General features: G+C 37.0%; 2 protein-coding genes and 1 pseudogene across 6 annotated transcripts; 1 reads left to right on the top strand and 2 right to left on the bottom strand.

The window, feature by feature from the left end:
• Positions 1-475: 475 nt before the first annotated feature.
• SAC3B (SAC3/GANP/Nin1/mts3/eIF-3 p25 family) lies at positions 476-12336 on the top strand. 4 transcript variants are annotated; one of them, XM_048123853.2, is made up of 17 exons: positions 476-828; positions 2296-2520; positions 2861-2965; positions 3193-3426; positions 4272-4388; positions 5216-5458; positions 6178-6354; positions 6429-6685; positions 6961-7061; positions 7214-7429; positions 7852-8079; positions 8156-8247; positions 8346-8439; positions 8766-8858; positions 8960-9753; positions 9832-9946; positions 10427-12336. In XM_048123853.2, exons 1-17 carry the CDS (start codon positions 716-718, stop codon positions 12191-12193), a joined length of 4971 nt encoding a protein of 1656 aa, XP_047979810.1. In that variant the 5' UTR covers positions 476-715; the 3' UTR covers positions 12194-12336. The 4 variants fall into 4 exon arrangements, with proteins under 4 accessions (XP_047979810.1, XP_047979808.1, XP_047979811.1 ...); XM_048123851.2 differs by having other exon boundaries at positions 2293-2520; XM_048123854.2 differs by lacking the exon at positions 476-828 and having other exon boundaries at positions 2395-2520; positions 2868-2965.
• A 102-nt stretch (positions 12337-12438) lies between these two features.
• LOC125224497 (putative protein phosphatase 2C 35) lies at positions 12439-15120 on the bottom strand. 2 transcript variants are annotated; one of them, XM_048127905.2, is made up of 3 exons: positions 14540-15119; positions 13492-14468; positions 12439-12803 (listed from the first exon to the last, which is right to left on the bottom strand). In XM_048127905.2, the coding sequence occupies exons 2-3, from the start codon at positions 14404-14406 to the stop codon at positions 12663-12665; spliced, it is 1056 nt and encodes a 351-aa protein (XP_047983862.1). In that variant the 5' UTR covers positions 14407-14468; positions 14540-15119; the 3' UTR covers positions 12439-12662. The 2 variants fall into 2 exon arrangements, with proteins under 2 accessions (XP_047983862.1, XP_047983861.1); XM_048127904.2 differs by having other exon boundaries at positions 13492-15120.
• Positions 15121-19378: 4258 nt separating this feature from the next.
• On the bottom strand, positions 19379-21122 carry LOC125220067 (S-adenosylmethionine decarboxylase proenzyme 4 pseudogene; annotated as a pseudogene).
• Positions 21123-23988: the final 2866 nt, after the last annotated feature.

Here is a 23988-nt window from a genome sequence, read left to right as displayed (position 1 = left end):
TTCAAATCATTGTCCCACATCGGCTTGGTGATGATCCTAGCTTATCTATATAAGTGTGGATAACCCTCCCCCTTATGAGACCTTTTAAGGGGTGAGTGGCCCATTTCTAATATGGTATCAGAGCAGGGCCCAAGTCGATGATGGTTTATCTCTTTATCTCTTCTCTTGCCTACCCACGTGATGGAAGTCCGATGTGTCATTCGGCCCACACGTGAGGGGGCGTGTTAAATTCTTCAAATCATTGTCCCACATCGGCTTGGTGATGATCCTGGCGTGTTAAATTCTTCAAATCATTGTCCCACATCGGCTTGGTGATGATCCTAGCTTATCTATATAAGTGTGGATAACCCTCCCCCTTATGAGGCCTTGGTGATGATCCTAGCTTATCTATATAAGTGTGGATAACCCTCCCCCTTATGAGGCCTTTTAAGGGGTGAGTGGCCCATTTCTAATATTTCAGCAATTTGCCATAGCGAATTTCGTTGAAGGAGAGATCAATACGACGTCGTACGGTCCGGCAATCTGCGTCGTCATAAATCATAACCATCATTTTCTGAAGCTCGAGGACCCTTTCCCCAATTTAAAACCCTAACAATTTGAAAAACTCCTTAGCGGACCTGAAGAGGATACTCCTTACATACATGTGTTGCTGGATTTTAAGACGCACACTGTTGCACATCTGTTGAATCACAAGATTTGAGAGTTGAGAAGAACTATGGCATTCAGCGGATTTGGGAAGAATTCAGGTCCAAGTGCAGGGGCGCCAACCCCCTTCGGAAATTTTCCTCGGCAGCCGCCCCCCTCTTCTCCATTTCCAGTTTCGCCGAGGTAATTCTAAATTGTGTGTGCGTGTTTTTCTTTTTTTTTTTTTTTATTCTATTGCCATTCGGAATCTAAGTTGGATTTATGAATAGCATTAGTTTATAGGGACTGAGATTTAGGCAAGCACGCAGCTGAAATTTTTGTGTATTGAAATAATGTTTCCCACTGCGGAGCTGCAGAAAGTAGCTCTGGTGTTAGTCTTGTTTGGCATCCTATTTTTTTATAGTCTTAATAAAAAATAAACATTGGGCAGTGTGAGTGTTCGATGCTTTTGATTCTGTTCTCACATTTCCCTGATTATGGTATGGGAAAATTGGTAATGGATCGTTGGTGTCATTCGCCTTTGCTTCGTAGTGTACAGAGTGCCAAGTTGGTCTACAGAATTACTAACCGATAAAGACTTGATTTTGCCTCTTTTGAATGTTTTTGTGTTATGCTTGAGCTTCAAATTTGTGAGATTTGGAATTTCGGTTCGAACTTTGGTTTGAATTGCCTATTCATTCTGAAGTTTCTGCAATGCCTTCACAGCGGCATGTACTCTGTCAGTCTAGGTTTTTACTTTGTTATATTAGCTTTTAAAGAAATATGTAGACGAGTTACTTTTTGGTGGTATGAACTTTATGAATTAAACTGTTTATGTAATAAAAACTTAAGTGAGAGGGAAGGGAAGTTATAAAATCATAAACCACGTCACAAACTTGAATCCAGTGACCAAAGGTAAAGATGATGCATTTGTTTGTTCTGGTTTTGGACTTGTCAATGGAATGTATTTTCCTGGTTGTTATGAGCTACGAGTGACAGAATAAAATGCACCATGAACTGATAATTTAAAGTTTTGGCTTGGATTTAGTTAATGGTAAGTTGGTAACTAAATTTCTGTATCATGTGGTGCATAAGGATCATGGAACAGTGTCACACAGAGCTACAAATTACTTGAAGTAGGTTTGGGACATTATTTAAACATATGAGAAACGGCAATGGTTTTTAAGTATTAATATCTGTATGCTGCTGGCACAAAATCTGACAACATTGTCATGTATTGGAAAATTTCAGCATTTAGAAAGTTATTGCATAGCTGACTTTTCCTGATATGTTCCATGGCCTGGTTGCGTGCTTTGGTCAGGTCCTCAATTGACTATAGGGATATTTGTGCTTCGGAGGGCATATCTTCGTGACCATTTATTTCCACTCATTCTCTTTTGGTCATACAAAAGTAATATTACCGTCATTTTAAACTCTATGTTGTTTTTACTTACTTCATTGGCTTTATCTTCAAGTGCTGTGTGCTGTTTTTTTATTCTGTTACATTGCCTAGGGTTTTAGAAATTGATAGCGATACCAGGAACATGGAGATGACCTTTTTTCTGAAAAGGGTACAAAGACCATTCAATTGTGGGTGCCTTATTGTGTTTATTAGTAGAGTAGTGATCCAGTGTACAGTGTACTTATATGGCTTAAATTTCTCTCCAGAAGCAATGAGCCTCCTTTGAGATGGGGTGATGCGAAGGCATCTTCATTGAAAGATCCTGCTTCCCTATATCGAAGGCCTCCTGCTGATCTTCAGCAGGATCCATCAAGACATTTAAGACCCAGTGGCCCTATAAAGACTGCAGATGCCCAATCTATAAGAAGAACTAGTGCACCTTTTATTCAGTCACCACATGACATTGCAAATACATCCAGGATTCCCCTGAGTAGGTAAGTTGCATTGTCTTTCAGGAATTTTCCCTCTGGTTCCAGTCTTCCAGTTTGAGTATATTCATAATTTGAAGAGTATGAAATCTCACATATTGGCTGCACTTTTGAGACCATTTCCATATCTCTTCACTAAAGCAAGTTGTAAAATGTGTGTGCTTATGGTGGTAATTGTTATGTTTAAATATGGAACTCTTTCTTCTTGGTAACAAATTTATCTCACTTTAGTTTTGTATCTTTGCATTTTTTTGCAAGTATTTTTTTCAACAAGTGACCTTCTGACTTTTAATTATACATCTTGTTCTCTTTCTAACAATTGCTTTCATTTGTCCTTGCCTTCTAGTGACCAGAATTACATGGATCCTTATGGAGCGCGATTGTCTCGTCCAGTTTCTCATAACAATGTATATGCTGGTGGCCAGCGTCCTCATATTCAAGATATTCAGCAGTAAGTTATCAGTCAAAGAAGGATTTACATCTTGGTGTCAGGTTTCTCGACATGAGTCAGTTAATTCTACTGAGATTTATGCAAATGAAAATTTTAGCCTGTCTTGGAGCTGTTTGCCTCAAAGTTCTTGAAGAAGTTCTTGTTGTCACTTGCTAACTAGTGGTGTAAAAATTGTCTTTTTACCCTATGCTATATATTTATGTCCACTATCTTGGGTTTGTTTGTAGGCACTCTGTCTCTCCCATTTGGGTTAACAACTCGAATTTATCAAACCGTAATGTCAGTCCACCAGCAACACAAAGACTTTCCCCAGTATTTCCAACAGGAGGTACTCATCAACCTGGACCAATGTTTAAGACCAAGCATGCAGATGGTCCTGATCAAAAGCGGACACGGTCCCCAACATTTCCTACTGCCACAGTGTTTTCCTCTGAAAATGCTCGTGCTGATGGTCAGAAAAGGTCAGCTGAATAATTGACTTTTACATAGCTACAAATGACTGTAAAAATGGAACCATGTTAACGGATGTTTATTTATAATATGTTGTACAATCAGCTTTGGCTTTGTTATTTTACATGTTATTGAAATGAATTTATTGAAAGGTAGAATGATGCATTCATCTCTATCTTTTATCAAAGTCTAGAGTACAAATCAACAAGCCCCCACCAATTTACATCACCTTTGAATTTTAATGCTTTCTGGTATGCTCTCTCAGCAATATTGTGATGTGCTCCAGTGAGTACTCTAGACAGCACTTGGAATAGTTTTAAAAACTCGACCAGCTTATGTTCTTAAAGAAAAAAATTTGTCTGAGTTGGCAGCTCATATACTTGGCTTTGAAGGGCTGTACACACAATATCTTTTTGGTTTTGATAATTAACTTTTGCAAGTATATTCTGTACATATTTTAGCTTGAAGTGCATGAGGCGATGAGAGAGAAAAAGAATAAGCCATAAATATGTGATGAAAACTCAAGTATTTGTTTAACCTTGGTCCTTTATGTCATTGCATAGAAATTGTTTTATATTGCTTCCCATATATTGTAAGTTTTTCTACTAGTTTCAGAAAATAAGGAGATTATGCCATTATGAATAAATAGTGATGGTGGAGCTTTGTCGTAACCATTTTAAAATTTTTCTGGGGTGTCATGCACATTTCTAGCAAGTCTAAGTTTTGAAAAATTGAAATGTAGAACACAGGCAGCTTTCTTATTGATATATGTTATGAAGGCAACGTACTTGTGATATAATAACACATTTTGCAAATCAATTCAAGTACTGTGTTTAATATTTTGTATTTCTTCTAGATCTTTAGTTGACTATAGGGACCTTGATGCTCCCGAGGCTATGTCTTTACCGCCATTGGATTTTGAGAGCAGCACCCCCAGAAGGGAATCTTCTCGGCCCTTTGGAGGAAATCAGAAGTAATTATCTGTCAAAGCTCATTTCATCTTTTGGCAAACTTTCTGTATTTGTCAGTATTGATTCACAATTGCTGTGCATGCGTCACCTAGAACTAGATTTAAGCTTCAGAATAGGCAAATTTCAAACAGAGTACTTAAGTGAACTTAGTGAAATAGCATGAGATAAAAAAAGATTGTCATGGATTAAGAGAAATTTGGGCTTATAATATAGTCTTCTAAAGATGAACTAGGACCAGAAATTGGGGATCGATGATGTGGGGTGAAATGAAGTCAAAGGGCAGAGGTCTTGAGTTGGGGTTGAAGGAGGAATGATCAGACGTCCAGCTATAGCTCATCTCACCAAGAGATCATTTAGCATTTTACCATTTTGTCGTTATTCAGTATTCCACTTATTAGGATTTTAATTGGAATCTCTTAGATGAGCCGTGGGACCCATTTACAGTTTAGGGATGTTTGAAACAATTGCAGAGGTAACCGAAAACATTTCTGGTCTCTCTCTCTCTCACACACACACACACTTACACTTTTATCTCTCTTCTCAAAAGACCTTCCCTTTCTTGTAAAGCAATTCTTACAACTAACACTCAAAACAGAAAATAATTCCCTAAACATGGGCTGGGGTTATTAACAACTTAACATTTAATACCACACAAGTTCTGTTAGGATACTGTTCGTAGTTAATAATGCTTAGAATTGATTGATTTTGTATTCTCCCAACAAACACCTTCAGGTAAGCAACTTAACATCAAGATTGGGATATCAAGATTTTTTGAAAGACTGATTTTGTTTATTATCCCAAATCTTTATGCTTTTGATTTGTTAAACAGGCCATTTCCCTCTCCCTTTATGTCTGCTGATCAATCAAAACCCCCCATGAACACTACCACTCCACTGGTTCGGGAAGATGTACCTGGAGTCTTGACAACAAAGGGCTCGTATCAACCTGGAAGAAAGCTTCAGCCCGATCATGGGGATGTTCAACTTCCAAAACGAACAAGGTCTCCAACAATTCCATCTCCCAATGGAAATTTTGCACAGAATCCTGCCAGTGGTTTTGACATTCACAAAAGGTATGAGAGAAATTTGAACATACAGCATCTTTTAGTTCATCAACTTTCCAATTTACTCAATCAGAAAGCGCGGGGAATAAATGTCTGCCCCGGTATCAAGTAAATGGATTCTGATTATGCACAATATATTATGTCCTCATGTGAGTAATGTGTATAAAAATTTCTGTCTTGTTGCAGAAGTATTCTTTTGGTTCATACTTAAAATTCAGTGTTGCATTGTTTATCTGGCTATAACACTCTTAATAACTGCTGGGCTTAGGTCTATTGTCACATAACTAGGTTCCGTATGAGCTGATATTTTCTCAAATAAAGCAGTACATCCCTACTTCACCAACTTTTTATATTGTAAATCAGTTATTGCATACTGATATTATGATGACTCTGAGCTTTCTTTATCATGGCGACTTTGTGCTTATATTCTTGGACCAAACATTTATTTGATAACACTTGGATGTGAGAATTATAGTTTGTTCCATAATCTTGTGTTGTACCATCCTTCATTTTGCATAAGGTCAAGGCAGGTTGCCTTTGACTCATGTATATTGAGAAGGGGTTGCATTCCTCAAAATATTTGTATGTATATTTTTATTAGATAGATATATCTCAGTGATTTCATTTTCATCCTGTGACATAATATGTATTGGTTCTAAACCTACTGCATTTTTTCTTAATTTCGTACCTTATTTCTCCACATTTACTGAGAAAGAATTTCCATTCAGAGGCCCTGGTTTCCAAAGAAGAAGTCCGTCTCCAACATCTATACAACCCATGAATGCTGAACATGATGTAAACACGCCAGTGGGGGTTCCAGCTGTTAAAAGAACCAAGATACCCCGTCAAACTTCACCTGGTCTAGTGTCTCAGGGGAACTTGGATCCTGAAGAGGAGATTGAGCGGTAAAATATTCATCTTTTGATATTGTATGATAATATGAGTATTTGGTTGAACTGAGCTGCATAAGTTGGCGTAGAGAAATGCATGCAAAAGCAAAGCGTTTGGCTCGCTTCAAGGATGAATTAAGCCAACCAGTGCCAAGCCATCCAATTGTCAAAAACCAAAAGGATCCAGCCAAGAGTCAGCAGCTGTCTTTACCGGATAAGCAAAGTTTCTTTGGGGATCCAAAAACGGATATGATGGTGGATTCTTCCAGTGGGAATGCCTTCTCAGACCATGAAGGCGCATCATCGTCCACTAGTATAGTTGGATTATGTCCAGATATGTGTCCAGGTACCTATTGCAATTTGTCACCATGCAAGTTTTTTACATTATGACTGAGTTATGGTGCACAGATACTCCTTACTTGCTATTACATCTACATTTTATAAGTGAAAGCAACACAACTGCTGGCCCATGGAACACGCTTCATCTTAATGTCAGTAAAGCATACATGCAACCTATGGAGTGTCATTTTGTTTTCAGAATGTTCGTGAATAATATGACTCACTAAACTCCAGTACTATGAAGCAAAACCCATTTTTCATGCCAAATTATGTAACTGGCAGAGTCTGAAAGATCTGAGCGTGAAAGAAAAGGAGATCTTGATCAATATGAACGCGTGGATGGGGATAGGAACATAACCAGTGAATATATTGCTGTAAAAAAGGTATGTATTATGATCTATTTTTGACTATTGTTTAATGATGACGGGATATGCATTTATTTCAACATAGAACTTGCTGGGCATCTTTTTCATTATTATTTAATAAATTTAAATTGCATGAACTTGCTGATGGGCATTGTCTTATTGTTTCTCAGTATACTAGGACTGCAGAGAGGGAAGCAGAGCTTATTCGTCCATTGCCAATCTTGCAAAAGACAATAGACTATCTTATGAATTTACTGGATGAACCATACGATGATAGATTTCTTGGCTTATATAATTTCTTATGGGATAGAATGCGGGCCATTCGTATGGATTTGAGGATGCAGCACATTTTCAATCTAGAGGCTATCACCATGCTTGAGCAAATGGTATTTTGCATCTCCTGATTATAGATCCGAAGCCCATATTTGTAATCTATTTGACATTCTTTTGGTAACTACTATTTCACTAGACTGTGCGAAGTTGCAGGAAGTGTTTGGACACATTCATGAACTAGGAATGTACAACTATTTCTTTTTCTGAAGTATTTGGACACTCTCCTGTATCTGCTTAATACTTGGTGACGAAGAATGTGATTTTTCTGATGTTTGTAATTGTTTCACATTTTGTATAAATGTTGTATTTAATACTTGGAGTATCTTTCATCACTTTTCTTGCTGTTGCTTTATCCGCCCAACGTAATCATTATTAATTGCCTTCCACTCTCCCTCTCCTATTTATGGTTTATATTCTTCTTCGTTTTCATAGATTTATTGAAACTAACTCTTATCACTTATATTTTTCGTGGCAGATAAGACTTCACATAATAGTCATGCATGAGTTATGCGAACATACTAGAGGAGAGGGGTTCTCTGAGGGATTTGACGCACATCTTAATATTGAGCAGATGAACAAAACTTCTGTAGAGTTGTTTCAGTTTTACGATGATCACAGAAAAAAAGGAATAGATGTGCCATCTGAAAGAGAATTTAGAGGCTATTATGCACTCCTTAAGCTTGACAAGCATCCTGGGTATAAAGTAAGTCATTTGAGATGGAAAATAATTTAACTGTTCCCATTTTCTTGCTGTCCATCAAATAAGAAAATCATGCCAGGTTGAACCTGCAGAGCTGTCACTTGATCTGGCTAAGATGACCCCAGAGATGCGGCAAACTCCAGAAGTGTTATTTGCTCGTGATGTGGCCAGGTTTCCTTCTCAGAATATTGTTTAAGCTGCCTCTTTGCCATAACCTTGTGTAGTTAGTATTGTTCTCTATCAATAACATTGTTTTGTTTTTGTTACAGAGCCTGCAGAACAGGAAATTTTATTGCCTTCTTTAGGCTTGCCCGCAAAGCTAGTTATCTGCAAGCTTGCTTAATGCATGCACATTTTTCAAAGGTATGAACTAAGTTAACATATTGTCGTTTGCTACTGTACTGAATAATTTAAGCTTAGTTATAGGCACTTGCATCAATTGCTTTTCTTCAGCATTGTATTTAGCTTCTCTAATACGTTTGAAACAAGGGCTCGGGGAGTTAGTTTACAATACATGCCTGATCAAAGGGTTTGCAAATGCTGTGTACTTGATTTCTTTTATTAATGTTTATTATATCTGACCTTATTTAAGTCTCGGGAAAATCTGCTGTTGCAGTTGATAACATTTTCTTGCACTTGTGCTAAGGAATATTATAGTAATTTATTTATTTATTTTCTACTTTGGCCAGTTACGTACCCAGGCTCTTGCTTCTTTGCACTCTGGTCTGCAAATGAACCAGGGAATTCCCGTTTCTCATGTTGCAAAATGGCTTTGGATGGAGGTAATGTGTGTTTGTGTTTGTGTCTGTGTATGTTTTCAATTTTTTTGGAAATTGTTAAGATGTTGGAAATTACACATCTCGTTAATTCTTTGTTAAATTAGGAAGAGGATGTGGGAGACCTTCTGGAGTACCATGGCTTTTCAATGAGGGATTTTGAAGAACCGTACATGGTAAAGGAAAATGCATTTTTCAATGTCGAGAGTGACTTTCCTGTTAAGAGATCTAAGCTTGTGGAGAGAAAGAGGTCAAGGATGATTGTCACTGATGTCATGTTTCCTCCACAAACCGAATCATATGCTGATAACGAAGTAATAAAATTCAAGCTAAAGAAGGATCCTCACCCAAGGCCAGCTTTACCTACTGTAGCTGTCAGCACTCCTCAGCTCCATGATGGGGAAATGCACGACATAGTTACCAGTTTATCTCCAAAAATTAATATGCAAAAGCCAACGCATAAATCTTCTAGTTCCCCGTTTACACCAGATAAAAGAACCACTCCACATGAGGTTCAGGAGGTTTCAGCTGGTCTATCGGTAGTATCAGATTTCTCCAAAAGTTCCCCTAAACCTCATGCCAGTGCTGTTGAATCTGAAAACAAATTCAAGTTTGAACCTGCTTTTAGGATATCATTTGGTAGATCAATGAAACCTGACTTGGAAGCAACACCGGCAGTCACCCTGCAGACTGCAATCACTGAAGTGACTGCTGAGGTAGACACAGGTCCTGTTGCATCTCATGTTTCTGTTGTTTCTACTCCAATAGAAGAGCCTGTTTTCTCTGAAGACATAGAAGATGAAGAACTAACAGAAGTTGTGGAAGAAGATACAACTGATGAAGCAACGACTAGTAATTATGATTTAGAAGTCCTGGAAGCCAGACTTAGGTTGATGTTGAGGTTGTAGTTTGTCTCTCTGCTGGATGCTTCATAATGTCTTTTTATTTGGATTTTTTCCCTTACCCATTCGTTTTTCAGGATATGGAAGCGTCGTACCACAAATAGAAGGAAATTGCGCGAGCACAAACAGTTCACAGCAAATGCTGCAAGGGATTTGCTTTCGTTGGGCCCACCAATTTGGCAGCTTGAAGTTGTGAGTATTTTTGTGAGCTTGTCTTGAATAGTCAACATTATAGCTGTTTAGAATTTTTTTTTTTTAATCATTTTAGGTCTATACTGCTGGCTCAGCCGTGTTAGTTTTATGTTCAAAGCATCCAGATAAATCAGGAATCTTGGACTTTTTGGATTGTGAATAAAAACTGTGGTTGTAAACTGAATTCTTGAACATTATAGCTTGGTTCTGCTCCAGGAAAATCAGAGTAAAACTATGATGGATACTGTTCACAGGTTACCACACTAATTTTAGGTTTTCTCTGGCTGTGGCTATATTAACTGAAAATATTTGCATATGACCTGGGCTTTTATTCACTTTTCTGGTTTATAAAAAAATGATTTCAATGAGAGCATGGGTTTAGTTTACAAGAGGAATCATCATAAATCTCTCAATTTACACCAACAATATTTGTCTCCAATGATAACTAATGTCCTTTTCTTATTGTTCCTTTCTCTAAAGCAACCAGGCATCTCTGGGACGTTCAACATTGATCATGTCATGCGTGAGAGACATGAAACTCAACAAAGGTCGTGGTCGGTGCTGAATCCTTTAGATGTGGTTGCTTCTAAACTTTTTGAAAAAAATCCAGATGCCAAATGCATCTGCTGGAAGTTGGTTCTATGTTCACAGGAAGAGACTCTGCATCAAGGAAATCCTAGGCTTCCCAATGACCTCTCAATTGCTGGTTCATGGTTGCTTTCCAAGCTCATGCCTGCCAACAGTGATTGTTCGGATGATCTGATTTTGTCATCTCCTGACCTTGCGATTTGGAGAAGTTGGATCCCTAGCGAATCTGATGATGACCCGACCTGCTGTTTTTCAGTTATCAAGAGCACAAACTCTGATGATATAAATAAGTCGATAACAGGAGCAAGTGCGATTCTCTTCCTTTTATCTGAAGGGATTCCTCTAGAACTCCAGAAGCAGCAGCTTCATGACATTGTTGCTCTCTTACCTTCTGGTTCTTGCGTGCCCCTTATTATACTCAGTGGCTCCGACAATGATGAATCTGACATCTCTAACATAGCTAAAGTTTTGGGGCTCCACGACATTGACAAGTCAAGGGTGATTGTTTCTTGCTTTGCTTCTCTTAAAGATGTCGAAATGCAAGGGTTGGGTGGTTTTTTCAGTGACAAATGTCTAAGAGAAGGACTAGAATGGCTGGCTTGTGAATCTCCACCACAGATCAGTGTTAGCAGAGTAAAAACTCGTGAATGGGTTCTCTCCCACTTGAACACTACTCTTAAAGTTCTTGATGGTATGGACATCTACAGAGTAGGACCTAATGACTGCATTTCAATCTTCAATGAAGCTTTGGATCAAACCTTGAATGAAGTGTCTACGGCAGCCCGAGCAAATCCAACTGGCTGGCCTTGTCCTGAAATTGACCTGCTTGATGAGTTCAGTGATGAGTTCATGGCTGCAAAACTGTACTTACCAAGCGTAGGATGGAGCTCAGCTTCAAGAACTGAAACGCTGATGTCTGCATTGAATGACTGCAAGCTCCCTCCATTGGAGGATGACCTGTGGTGGTTATCTAAAGGTCTTGGTATCGGAGGTGATATGGAAAACCAGAAATTGCGGTTCGAAAATTGTTTGGTAAACTATTTAACAGAGGCTAGTAAGATGATGGGAGAAGCCATGGCCCTAAACGAGGCATCTATGTTGCTTCAAAGTTGCACCTCACTTGAGCTTCACAATACTACCTATTACATCATTCCAAGGTGGCTTTCAATTTTTCGAAGGATATTCAACTGGCGGCTGATGAAACTAAATAGCGAAGAACTGTCTTCAACGTATCTCCTGCCACTGCCTAGCTCGTCTCCTCCAAGTTCAGAAGTCCTCTATAGATTGGAATCAGAAGATACTACTCTACCTCCTTACTTTCCCAAGCCATCTCTTGATGAACTGGTTGAAGTTGGCTGTTGCCCTACAGGACTCGAGTCGAATCATATGGCTTTCGAGAGCTTTCAACCATTGGCTTCTGATTCTGCTGATATTCCATCTTCAAGTGACCAGGTAACATTAACTGAAGAAGAGAAGAGCCCACAGAATGACATGTTTACGGGTTGTGATTTCTCAGCAGTCGAACAAAACAACGATGATAGATCACTGCTGACCGCCTCTTCTAAAGTTCCTAAAGATGCTGATAAACTTAGTGAATTATTGGATAAATGTAATATCATCCAAAACATGATTGAAAAGAAGTTGTCTGTCTATTTTTGATTGTATCTTGCCCCCTTTTTGTGCCAATACAAAAGCATTTTGTACCAGAAATAGCTTGTATATCTCTAGACAGCAACAACTTTTATATCTGATCCTTGTCACCAGACTATTTGCTTATTTTACATCTTTTTCATTATATTTCATACATGACCAGCTTTATTATCTCTCATCACATACTGAAATTACTTGCACAAAAATATAATAAGGAAAATGAAATAACACATAAAAATCAAGAAGAGTTAGAATGGATATAAGGTGACAGCAGTTGCAATTTGGACATTCATTTTTCAGAATTTACCAACACTTGGTTAGTAGCACCAATGCCATATAAGGCTCAGATAAGAATCATTTACATTTCTCCCACATAGTCACCCAAAATATTTCCCCAACTAACCAAAGTAAATTTGGTATTAAGAATTGAGAAGCCCCATGATCCCACTAAAAGTACACCCCATGATTTACACAGTATTTATAAATCAGTATTCAAGTCTTTAATGTGTACAATGATCATCGTAATATCATCCGTCCGACTTTCATTCTCTAACCACAACTTGTATGATTCACCGGCAATGGCAGAGCAAGCTTCTCTGGGATCCACATATTTGTTAACCTGCACAGTTGGGATAGACAGACGACGTCACATAAAGGAAGGACATTCTGTAGTCAGCTGTGCACGGATCTAACTACAGTAGCAACCATCGCGATGCTCTATGAATGATGTAGTCTTATTTGCGGGAACACAACTAACATTATAGGTTCAATTGCATTATAGAAATGTAAACGAGATACATATGATATGAATCTTTTATTATACATGCCATAGCAATCAAATGTTCCCACCTATTAAGATATAGATCGGTAACTATAGGATACATAATGTAGCTGCTAGGTATGCAGCATGCCGAGAATGAGTTCAATGAAGGCATGAGTTCCGGAGACTGCTGCTAAACCATGACTTGAATAACAAATAGATGGGCGAGTGAAAATTACTACTAGTATTAGACGCAAAGCTTAAGTATTCTTGTAGGAAAAAGCATAGACAGCATATATTTTTTAGGACAAAGATCAAAATCTTTACTGCACGCATAATATTAATCGTTCGTGTCAAGATATGATGCAATGCAAAATAATATATACAGAGTGTCTCTAAGCATAGGCTAAAAAGAAGCTATATGTAAAGATTTGTCAAACAGAGCCTAGTGTCTATCACTTGAGTTTAGACTGTGAATGTACTCTAAATTTACAAACTCTAATGAGAAATAATTGGCAAAACTATATACTAGTACAAAGCAACATACCATGTCAACAACTGTCTGGCTGGACAGGAATTCAAAAACCCCATCACTTGCAACAACGAAGAAAGGATGGCTAGAAGATGTAAGCTGTATTGTAGCAACCTCTGGATCAGCAATGACACCTATCTTCTCCGCCATGTTATCACCAACACTCCGTGTGAATGCAGTCCCAGGATACATGCCATTCTGTACCCACAACCTCGGAGGATCACTGCCATCGGTCTCCTCATCCCCCCACGACTGAATATTAGGATCCTTAAGCCCTTCCACCTGATCAACACTCAAAACCCTAGCCCCACAGAGCTTCACCCTCTCACATTCATCCTTCCTAAACGGAGTCTGGTCATACGACAAATCCTGGGCAACGACCTGATCCCCTTCCTTAACAGCCAAAACAGCCCTCGAGTCCCCCACATTCGCCACATACAGCTTATCCCCAACCACTAGAGCAGTAATGGCCGTAGTGCCACTCATGGAATCATCAAACTCACTATGGTGAAGCTCCTCATTCGTTGCTATAAACGCATTGTTATAAGCCCTGACCGGATCATCTAACAATGCAGCATCATTCGACAAGATCTCAATGAGCCTATCCCTCACGAAATTCGAGCACTGTGTTCCACACAAACCATGACCATCAAACACACCAAAGAAGTGCACATTGGGGTTACCCTGAATATTATTTCTCACACAATAGCTATCTTGGTTTTCCTTATCAGGGGTTTCAGGGTAATAACCACGCTGGCTAATCACAGAGTAGGATAACCTCAGATTATGAGAAGGAACATCAACAACACTAAGAAACGGATTCGCAATAACATGAGGATTATGACCCGGATAAATGCCGGTTTCCTCCTTGTTATCTCCGTCAGACGAAACCGCGTATCTCCGGCAGCATTTCGTCTGAATACAACCCATTTTCCACCGGAATTTCAAGAACCCAGGAGTGCGCTTACTACACCAATTGATGGGCGAAAGCCCTGAGAAAAACTTAGGCATGAAGAAAGCAACTAAACCCACAAAAAGAAACAATCTTGCTGCAAAATGCCACCTTCAAATCCAACATCATCAAGGCTCTTGACAGAAATTCAAATGGGCTTCCCGCATAGAGAGAGAAATAAAACCCCAACCGGCAGTTTCTTGAAATTGAAAAGCTAACCGAAAAAAAGGGCCTCTGACCAATATAGAAGTAGTTATTTTTTTTTTTTGAGGAAATCTCGCAATCAAGATTGTAATAACCCAATCAACAAGAAATGATCAGAGAGAGAGACAAAGAATTCTTTTGAGTTGACATGGAGAAGACTCATGCTTGCAGAAAAAGGGCAATAATGAATCCCAAGAATCAACCCTAATTTACAAGCAAAGGCACCTCTTTTATTTGCTTTTTCCCCCTTATCTAAACAAACGTAAATTGCTGAGTTCTGTGTGAAATTGAAATTGAAATTGAAATTGAAATTGAAGGAGAAGGAGGAGGGGGTGGGGTAGGGTTTGTGGGTTCCGCCGAAGGAGAATGCACTTTTTTGCTTTGCCTGAGAAATCAAAATCAATGGAATCTACAAATGCGGAGTATTTATTTCAAGATCTTTATGTTTTCTGCACAAAATTGAAACAGCTTTTTTTTCTATCAAAATCATGATAAATGGAGGAGTCAATAAAAGTCTTACTCATTTCTTTATTTAATCATTCGTGTGTTGGATATTACTCTATTAGTCTTATCATAATCTTTGAAATTATTTAAGAAATCAAAGAGTTCTTTTTTTTTTTTTAACATTTAGTACTATTATATTTTTTAACTCATATACCTTAAATCATTAAAATTATAGGGATATTTGTAAGAAAATTTATAACCTCTTGCCAATATCTAATTTTGCATACTAATTTCAAAATCTGATTACAAATTTATCAAAATATTGAGTTATTCTGATTTTACAACCATTCAAGATTTTTATTACTTATACAGCTTAAATATACATCTTATTCAACAAATAAAAATGAAATTCTTTAAATATAATATAGTATAATACGAGGGCGTTTTGTTACCTAAAAAGTGATTTCGTTTTCATTAACAATCGATAGTATCACGTAAGTAACTCATCAAACTATGTTGACGTTGAAATCTTGATCGATTGCAAAATTAGAACAAATCAATAGTTTGGTTGCAAAATCATAACAATCAATAGTTCGGTATAAAACAATATATACACAATAATACAATATCATACTTATATTGTTGCTATTAATTAAATCATATGTAAATATTATAGTGATACAATAGAATAGACAAATCATATTTGGTAAACCAAGATATTCTATAGTACTCCTAGTTACTGTTGATTGTTAAACTCAATAAAAAAGCTCCAAAATAATACAAAAAGGTAGTATGACCCAAAAAACAGTAAATGAACATCCGAGCTAGGGAAATAAGACAATGTCTTCATTTAAATCTACATTGAGTTTCTCTCTCAGACATTGAATCTTGACCAATTTATTGAAACTAGATGTATATAATTGTTGAGTGACCTATTAAATGAAAGTTTGGGTGAAACGATGTATCTAGGCGTACGTAGTGTTTTCAAGTGTCAAAACTTCTTATCTTTATTGTCTCCAAAAGCATCTATGCATGTTTAGATTTATGTTGTCATGTAGTGTTCCACATGTTTTTGCATACCTTTTGTCTTCTTCTTCTAAACAACTTTCCTTCTTGTGAGAATCTCTCCTTCAAAGGTGGCTTTTGGCATGCTCATGTCTATGGCTTACACATGTTTTGGTTGTAGTATGAAAACAAGATAGACTCTTTCTATCTCTCTTATGTTAATTTGTTTGTTGTAACTTGTCACTAAGACATCATACTCAAGAGTAGGGATGCTTACTTCAAACTAGGTTGTTGGTTAAAATTAGATTCGTACCAATAGTTTCGTTTCTAAATCAAAATCGCCCTGCACAGACTGAATTCAAATTGGCATTTGTGGTTCTATTGGTTCGATTCCAAGTCCAAATTGTTGGAACCGTAACATATGGTTTACTGATGATTTTGAAAAAAAATAAGATCAGCAAAAATTGCCCATAAATTAGCTATTTTGAATCAGAACCAAAACCTTCATTTACTTTCCCGGGTTGGTTACGGTTTAAAATCCAATGGTTCTTGAACCAACGACATTCCTAGTCAAAACTAGACATATTCAAGAATGCTTGGTTTTGCGACTTTTGCTCTGATAATTGACTAAGAATATTGTGAAATTTGATAACGCGTTAAGAATGTACTAATTACTTGTTATATTTATGAAATATTCAAATATTCGAATATGAGATATGTTCTAGAGAATACAATTTGACTTGAAATGAGATCAATCATTATCTATTGATTACTTATGAGCCTTTTTATGAATCATACTGAAATTTCTGGTACTTACTTAATTAGGGAATATACTTAGCATATATGGTGACTGAATGTCTTATGAATATGATTAAATTGACATTGTGATACTCGATTAGTCGATTGTCATAGTATCATTCTCTTTCTCTTAATAGGAATGCTATGTTGTAAGGGGAAAAAAAAACCTATAGTGCAATAAAATCATCTTTGAAAGTATAGGTATTTTAATCGAAATTATTTTTGTCCGAAAATGCGAAAATCATTATTAAATTTTGTTTATGGTCTGATATCCACTTTCTACATGGGCTATTTCAATTAATTAATTTCGCATAACAGATCAACGAATTATAATGAAATGAAATTATGAACATTGGGCTTCTTCCCAAAGCCAGCCTAACAACCGGCCCATATATAGGCTTGATTTTGTAATCAGACAAATCAATTTACAGTCAACATATATTATTCAATTATTAGTTAGAGAGAATTCCTAGTAAGATGCCATTTACATAATTTTATGCGCATGCCTTCGATTATTAGTATTTAAATTGGGCATGAAACGCAGGCTGTTTTTTTATTATTTACTTGTGTTTTGTTCTACTATATCTTAATAACAAAGAAATTATGTGTAATATAGCTAAACGGTATTGAAATTCAATTTTTATATACTCGAGCGTCAAACCTTCATGATCTCTTGTCAAACCACATCGAATAGATTTATTCTGTAAGCCGTTGGCGTTCGATTTGATAGATTAGATAGAAACGAGTTTTATGAATTTGCTCGAGTTTTATGAATTTGCTCGATTAGTATTAACACATGAGGATCGTCGTTCCTATTTGACAAACTTAATCTCAGATAACCTCGAATTGACATGTCTTCCCCTATAATCAATTCAATCTCGGGTAATATCCTTTCCCTAAGACAAAATTAAGCTAATCCTGGAGTCCTCTCTCAACGAACAGACAATTTCAAAACAATTTAATTTCGAAGAACCGAACACAATAAAACATTAAACAAATGCAAATCTAACTCTTTTTTATTATTTAATTTCTCACTGCCAATTATACTATTCAAGAGAACAAATATATATTCCCTACGTTCGTTATTATTTGGCACTAATTTTCTTTTTTGTCTGTCCGCCAGAATCATATTAATGCGGAACATAAAAGACTTGACATGCTTCACCAAATTAAATACATGTCACCCAATAATTTACATGCATACCTACATTAGAATGCATATGGAGTATATAATTATTAAAAATAATAGTAATAATTTGCATTCATACCTACAATAGAATACCTAATATATTCGACTGGCATGTACATGATTTTAAGTTCATTATTACATTTTCTTGGAGACATTGACATTACATTTTTATAATTACATGGTTCAGCACACTTGGTCCTCCAAAGCATGCATGCATGCAAACTGAATTTTTTTTTTCAAAACACAAAACATATAGGGTTGAAGGTTAATTAAACAAGTGGCATGGGGAGCCCATTTTGATCAATATTTTATTTTTGAAACTGACATACTAAAGATTTTGATTCACTGTTTAGAGCATGCTCGCTGACCTTTTTTTAGTTAGTTAGGATTCCATTTAATAAAAAATAATCCGAAACTGTCTCCCATCAAAGTTTTTATATGAGAATTTTGCACTCTCCACCTCATCATAAATATGCATGTATTGATTATGTTTTGCTTTTGTGAAAATAGTAAATTAAATTACGAAGTTTGATAAAATTTTGGTTTGTCGCATCACGTTCGAAAACATAATACAGTATTAAATCATGAAGTTTAGTTTATTTGTCGATTGATACATTTGTTGCAAATTAGCAACGTTTTTGTTGATGTTCGAAACGATGTTGTTTAATAAAAATAAGTATTTCTTTTTTCATTTTAATCGAATAATGTCGTTTTGAGCATCATCAAAGATGTTTTGCACTCAGATGAATAATTTTTTTTAAAAAAATCAAATTATGATTTAGTATTTAGTTTTTAAACGTTACGAAACTGATCCAAATTTTACTAAACTTCATAATTTAAATGACCCTTATGTCTTTTATTTTTTGGACTTAGAAGTATACTTAGTTGAATTTAATGTCTCTATTCAATACTCCGTATAAATAAAATGCACTTATTCAGAATAGGTCCCAAAACCGATAAAACAACATAATCAAATCTTTTGGTGGTAATTTAGTCAGACCCAAAGGCCAAAGGTGCAACCTTTATAATTAACAACCTCGAGTATAAAAACTAGATTTTTCAAATCGAAAAGCTATTATTTTGGGTTATCAATTACTTGTATATATATATATATGTGTTTCCTTAAGGAAGTTTGTCTATTTTATAGCACTAATGTACATTTTTCTTATTATATGAATCTTGATTCTTGGGTAATAATTTATCATCTTGATTCTTGGATTGTAATTGTAGTAAGAATTTGTACTAACATTTAAGAAAGGACAAAATTAAATTAGGAAGGAGAGAAAACTGAAAAACATTTGAGAGAGAGATGGTAGAAAGTTCATATAAACATGGAAAAAATTACATATATTTAGAGCACTTTTCATAGATCCCCCAACCCCACTAACTCTGATAAATATAGTACTTATATCTCAAAAAAATTGTTCTAGGCGTGCCATATTCAAGTGGGGTGCAATATTATGATGAACCCAATACCATCTACAACCACATTCCCACATCATCCTTCCTTCATTATATCACTATTTTTTTTTGCCAACATTTCTCTTCTAGACAAAGTCAACCCCACATTTGAGATCCCATCATCCATGCAATGACATCAATTAGCATGCATGATCAATATTCATATCCCCTAACAAAAAAAAAAGAGTAAAAAAAATAAAAAGAAAAAAGAATTCCACCTAGGCCCACTAATCTTCACATGCCACGTGGACACCCCGGGCCTACTTCCGACGAGCCGCGAACGTCTGAAAGACTACGGTCCCAGCGTCCGGGAACTCGTCGGCCGCGCGGCTCCGGACCCTCAGCCCCAGGGGCTCGAGGGCCTTCGCGGCCCCCCTCCAGACCTCCCGCCCGGCCGCGCAAGTGGTCGAGACGGACAGCGCGGCCGGGCGGAAGACCTTGACCACCTTCTGCAGCGCCTCGATGAACTCCTCCCGGTCCACGTAGACCGACTCGAAGCTGGCGTAGCTGAACCCGTCCTCGGGCGTCACGTGGACCGTGGAGTAGCGGGCCCCGTCGACCCCGTTCATCGAGTAGCCGCAGGGGTCGAAGGCGTAGTCGCACACGAGCGCGTGCCGGTTCACGCCCCTCAAACCGGTCACGTCCGTCATCTCCGAACCGGCCGAGTCGCCGGTTTTCCCGTCCTTGAACCGGCGGAAGAAGTTCCTGGCCAGAACCCGGTCCAATTCGGTCATGCAAATCTCGACCGTGAAAAACCCGGAGTCGCAATAATCCCCTGCGCGCGCGTCCACCGCAGCAGTGGGGTCGCACGCGGTGAACACGTGCCATTTGTGGGCGGATTTGGATTTCAAAACCGCCGCCTTTTTGATGGAGAGATTCTCGGGGAGATTCTCCTCGAGGAAGAGAATCTCCTCCTTGAAGGAGGTGTGCGGGTGCGGCTGCGCGTGGGGGAAGATAAAGCTCCCGCGGGTGTACCTGCACCCGCACAGGGTGAGGCCCACCGTAGCAGCGTGGTCCGCCAACGGACGGATGGATTTGAGGAGCTGTGTGGTCCCACATGTCTTGATGATGATCTTTGTGGGGTACACGAACAGGCTCGACTCGGACAACACGTACGCGTCGAAGCGCGTGTTGCCCACCGCCGAGACCACGGTGCACTGCACCGCATGCAATACTTTCTCTATTTTAGAGAAGTCAATCCGCCGGAGCCCCTTTTCTCCGGCCTTCGGATCGTGGCCGGAGAATCGGAGCTCGACTCTCTTCTCGAAGCCTTCGAACCCGGAGACCGCCATTCGATCGAATAATTTTTTTCTTCGATGATCAAGAATTAGGATGTTCTGAGCTTCGAAGAAGAACTGTAAGTGTGTGTAGTGTGTGAAATTCGAAGTGTGATGGATTTGTACAGGAGAGTGAGTATGTATATAGACATATATATAGTAAGGGGGTGGGTAGAGACTAGAGAGAGGGAGGATATGATATGATCATGCGGATGAGGTAAACAAAAAAAGAATGATTGTGAGGCAAAATGAGTGCAAGATGATGGTTATTTTGGAGGGTTTGTGATATGTTTGGAAGACAATAACATGAATCTAATTTCATGCCCACGCCTACCCTATTTTATGTGTCACTACTATTTTAATTTATAGAGATAATACATTGTACTATCAATGTTAATTAGAATAGGGTGGAGAGTTAGTACAAATTGATAATTAGTACTACAATGTATTTAATTAATTAGTTATGACAGGAAGAGATATGGATTAATGAAATGGTCGGGAAAGTGCCAAAAAATATTCATGTTTAGGCATCATTTCTTGCTGCTCAAAAGGTGCACCACTACTCGGCAGAGAGCACCAATTTTATTGTTCTAACGAGTTATCATTCCAAATTTGAACTACAAATGAGAAAATCCCATGCAAATTACCTAGATAGATAGCTACTTCCTCCGTCCGCCATTAGGAGTCTCATATATGAGCGGCACAGATTTTAAGAAATGTTAAGAAAAGTAGGTGGAAAAAAGTTAGTGGAATAAATGTCCCACTTATATATATTAGTTTTGAATAAAATATGAGTGGAATGAGTTAGTTGAAGGTGAGACCCTATTACCATTTATGGTAAAAGTGAACCGGGACTCCTATTCGCGGACGGACTAAAATGAAAAACGGGACTCCTATTCGCGGACAGAGGGAGTACTTTTTATTTATTTTAATAAATACTATATTCATTTTATTTCTAAATATTCTAGCCTGTTTGAATTGTAATAATATAGTGGTAAGTGAACTAGTGAAGGAATGTAGATGATAAAATAGGGGCAAAATGATATAGTAGTGATATTTAGAGGTTAGAGAGAAAAAGGGACATAATAATAAAGATAGATGGTTCAAATGCATGATAATAATTATGAGAGTTCCTAAGCGGAGGCAGGCCTATTTCCTTGTATGGGATGCTCTCAAGTGCCCACTTCCCTCCATCACTATAAACACACACACACACAATATTTAGATCTTGCTTAAAGATTTCTCAAAATTGGGAATACTGAACTTTTTTTAGTATTTATATATAGCATCAGTTGCCATCACTTATTGGGCAATTTAAATGGTTAGACAAATATTAATGTACATTGTGTATGTGTGTATGTCGACGGATTGCAAAGAAACAACCGATGATTTTTTTTTTCTTTTGTATGTAAGTGAATCATTTGAAAAGATATTAAATTCCTTTCAATACTCAACAAGATAAGAAGTACTACTAATAGTCTAATATCTTGCTTTAGTTTTCCGACACAGAACATTCAAAAAAAAATTATTTTTCTATTATACTATATAGCTAAATATATACAGGCACTATAATTTCACAATATTTCCACTTGGACTTCAATAGTGACGTTTGGATATTTAATTTGGGCCGTGATTGCTCCATGGCTGGGTATTGGCACAGTATATAAGCTGGCTTGATTAATATAGTATATGTATTAGATCACTGCAAATTAAGAAATATTTATTGGTAATTACTACTTAGTTAACATGGCATATATTTAGTATGATTAGTACATGTTGACAGTGATGATTTGAACTCAATTCTCCAAAATTTTAAACTTTTATAAGTAATTATTATGATTAAATAAATGAACTGTCGACTTGTGAATAGTAAGTGTTTGTCTACCCAACAACTTGAATAATGTATATACTTGAACGTTGATAGCATACAATTAAAGTGTTGAGTATTTAAGCCTTTTTTCATATTCAAGAAAGATAATGAATTGAAGACCAATAAGCTAGAGTGTGTATGTATCCACCAAAAGGTTTACTTACCCCTTAGCTTTTAAGTTACTATTAGTTCTAAGTGTGGTCCTAACAATTAAAGACTTACCTTAATCATATAAGTATATAACATTTGATGCATCTCTTGATGGAATTTTTACATACATATATTATCATTTATCCATTTTATATGGATAAACATGTAAGTCGTATCATTTCCAAATAACTATTAGGACACTGGTAAGTCGTATCCTCTCCAAATAAAATACTTATTCGAGACTATACAAAGAGGTTATATTATTGCCAAATTCGAGGAATTTTTTAAAATCATTGTGCAATAGTAAGAGAAGTATAGTATTTTTTTTTTACAAAATCACTATTTTTTGCATTTGATAGGAAAAAAACTAGTCCATCGGTTCTCAAATATAGATGATAGTATATCCTACCATGAGGGAGATTAAATGTGAAGGATGGAGATGCAAGAAGCCCCAACACTTGAATTAAGAAGAACTATATTACTTGGAAAAATATGTAATATGACATCTTCAAAATGTTCAATGAATAAATTTGTGAGTTTTGGGGAAGAAGAGAAATGATATTCATTATGTATGCGTCATGCACAATCTTATGGTGGGTAACCATTGAAACCACGCGATCCACCAAACTCCACATACCTACACACACCCGCACGGATCCGTATGTGTGTGTGCCTTTTTTAGGTAATTGGTCAACTACTTTTTGAGCTTTAGAAATTAAAAGGCTACAGTTTTTGAGCCAAATCTTACTTCAAAAGTAAAACAAAATCTAAACTTTTTACATCAAAAGGTCAAATTCAAATCTTACACCACCACATATATATAAAATTATAAATAATGTACTATAATAGTAGTACTCCTCAAAGCATGCATAAAAGTTCATCTGATTTCACATTTGTATGTGTAACAATATGTTGGATGATATATCCTGATATAATATAGTATATTGTAGTGGGAACGATTTGGTTTAAATTGTAAATTAAATTATGGTTTTAGTTTATATTTAAAATATATTGTTTAACTTTAATTTCACAAAATAATGGTTTAATATTCAGGTTTGGTTCTAAATCTTACTCATCTCGTGTATATTTGAACCTCTACATGCATATATCTAGATCCAATGGGATGTGGTTAGAACTAGAATTGTTGTCATTGATCAATAAT

The sequence above is a fragment of the Salvia hispanica genome, chromosome 1 (genome assembly GCF_029641045.1).
Source record: "Salvia hispanica isolate PSC_SH4W2 chromosome 1, Shi_PSC_v1, whole genome shotgun sequence".
In the NCBI taxonomy this organism is placed as follows: Eukaryota; Viridiplantae; Streptophyta; class Magnoliopsida; order Lamiales; family Lamiaceae; genus Salvia; species Salvia hispanica.
This window is presented reverse-complemented; position numbering and strand designations above follow the sequence as displayed.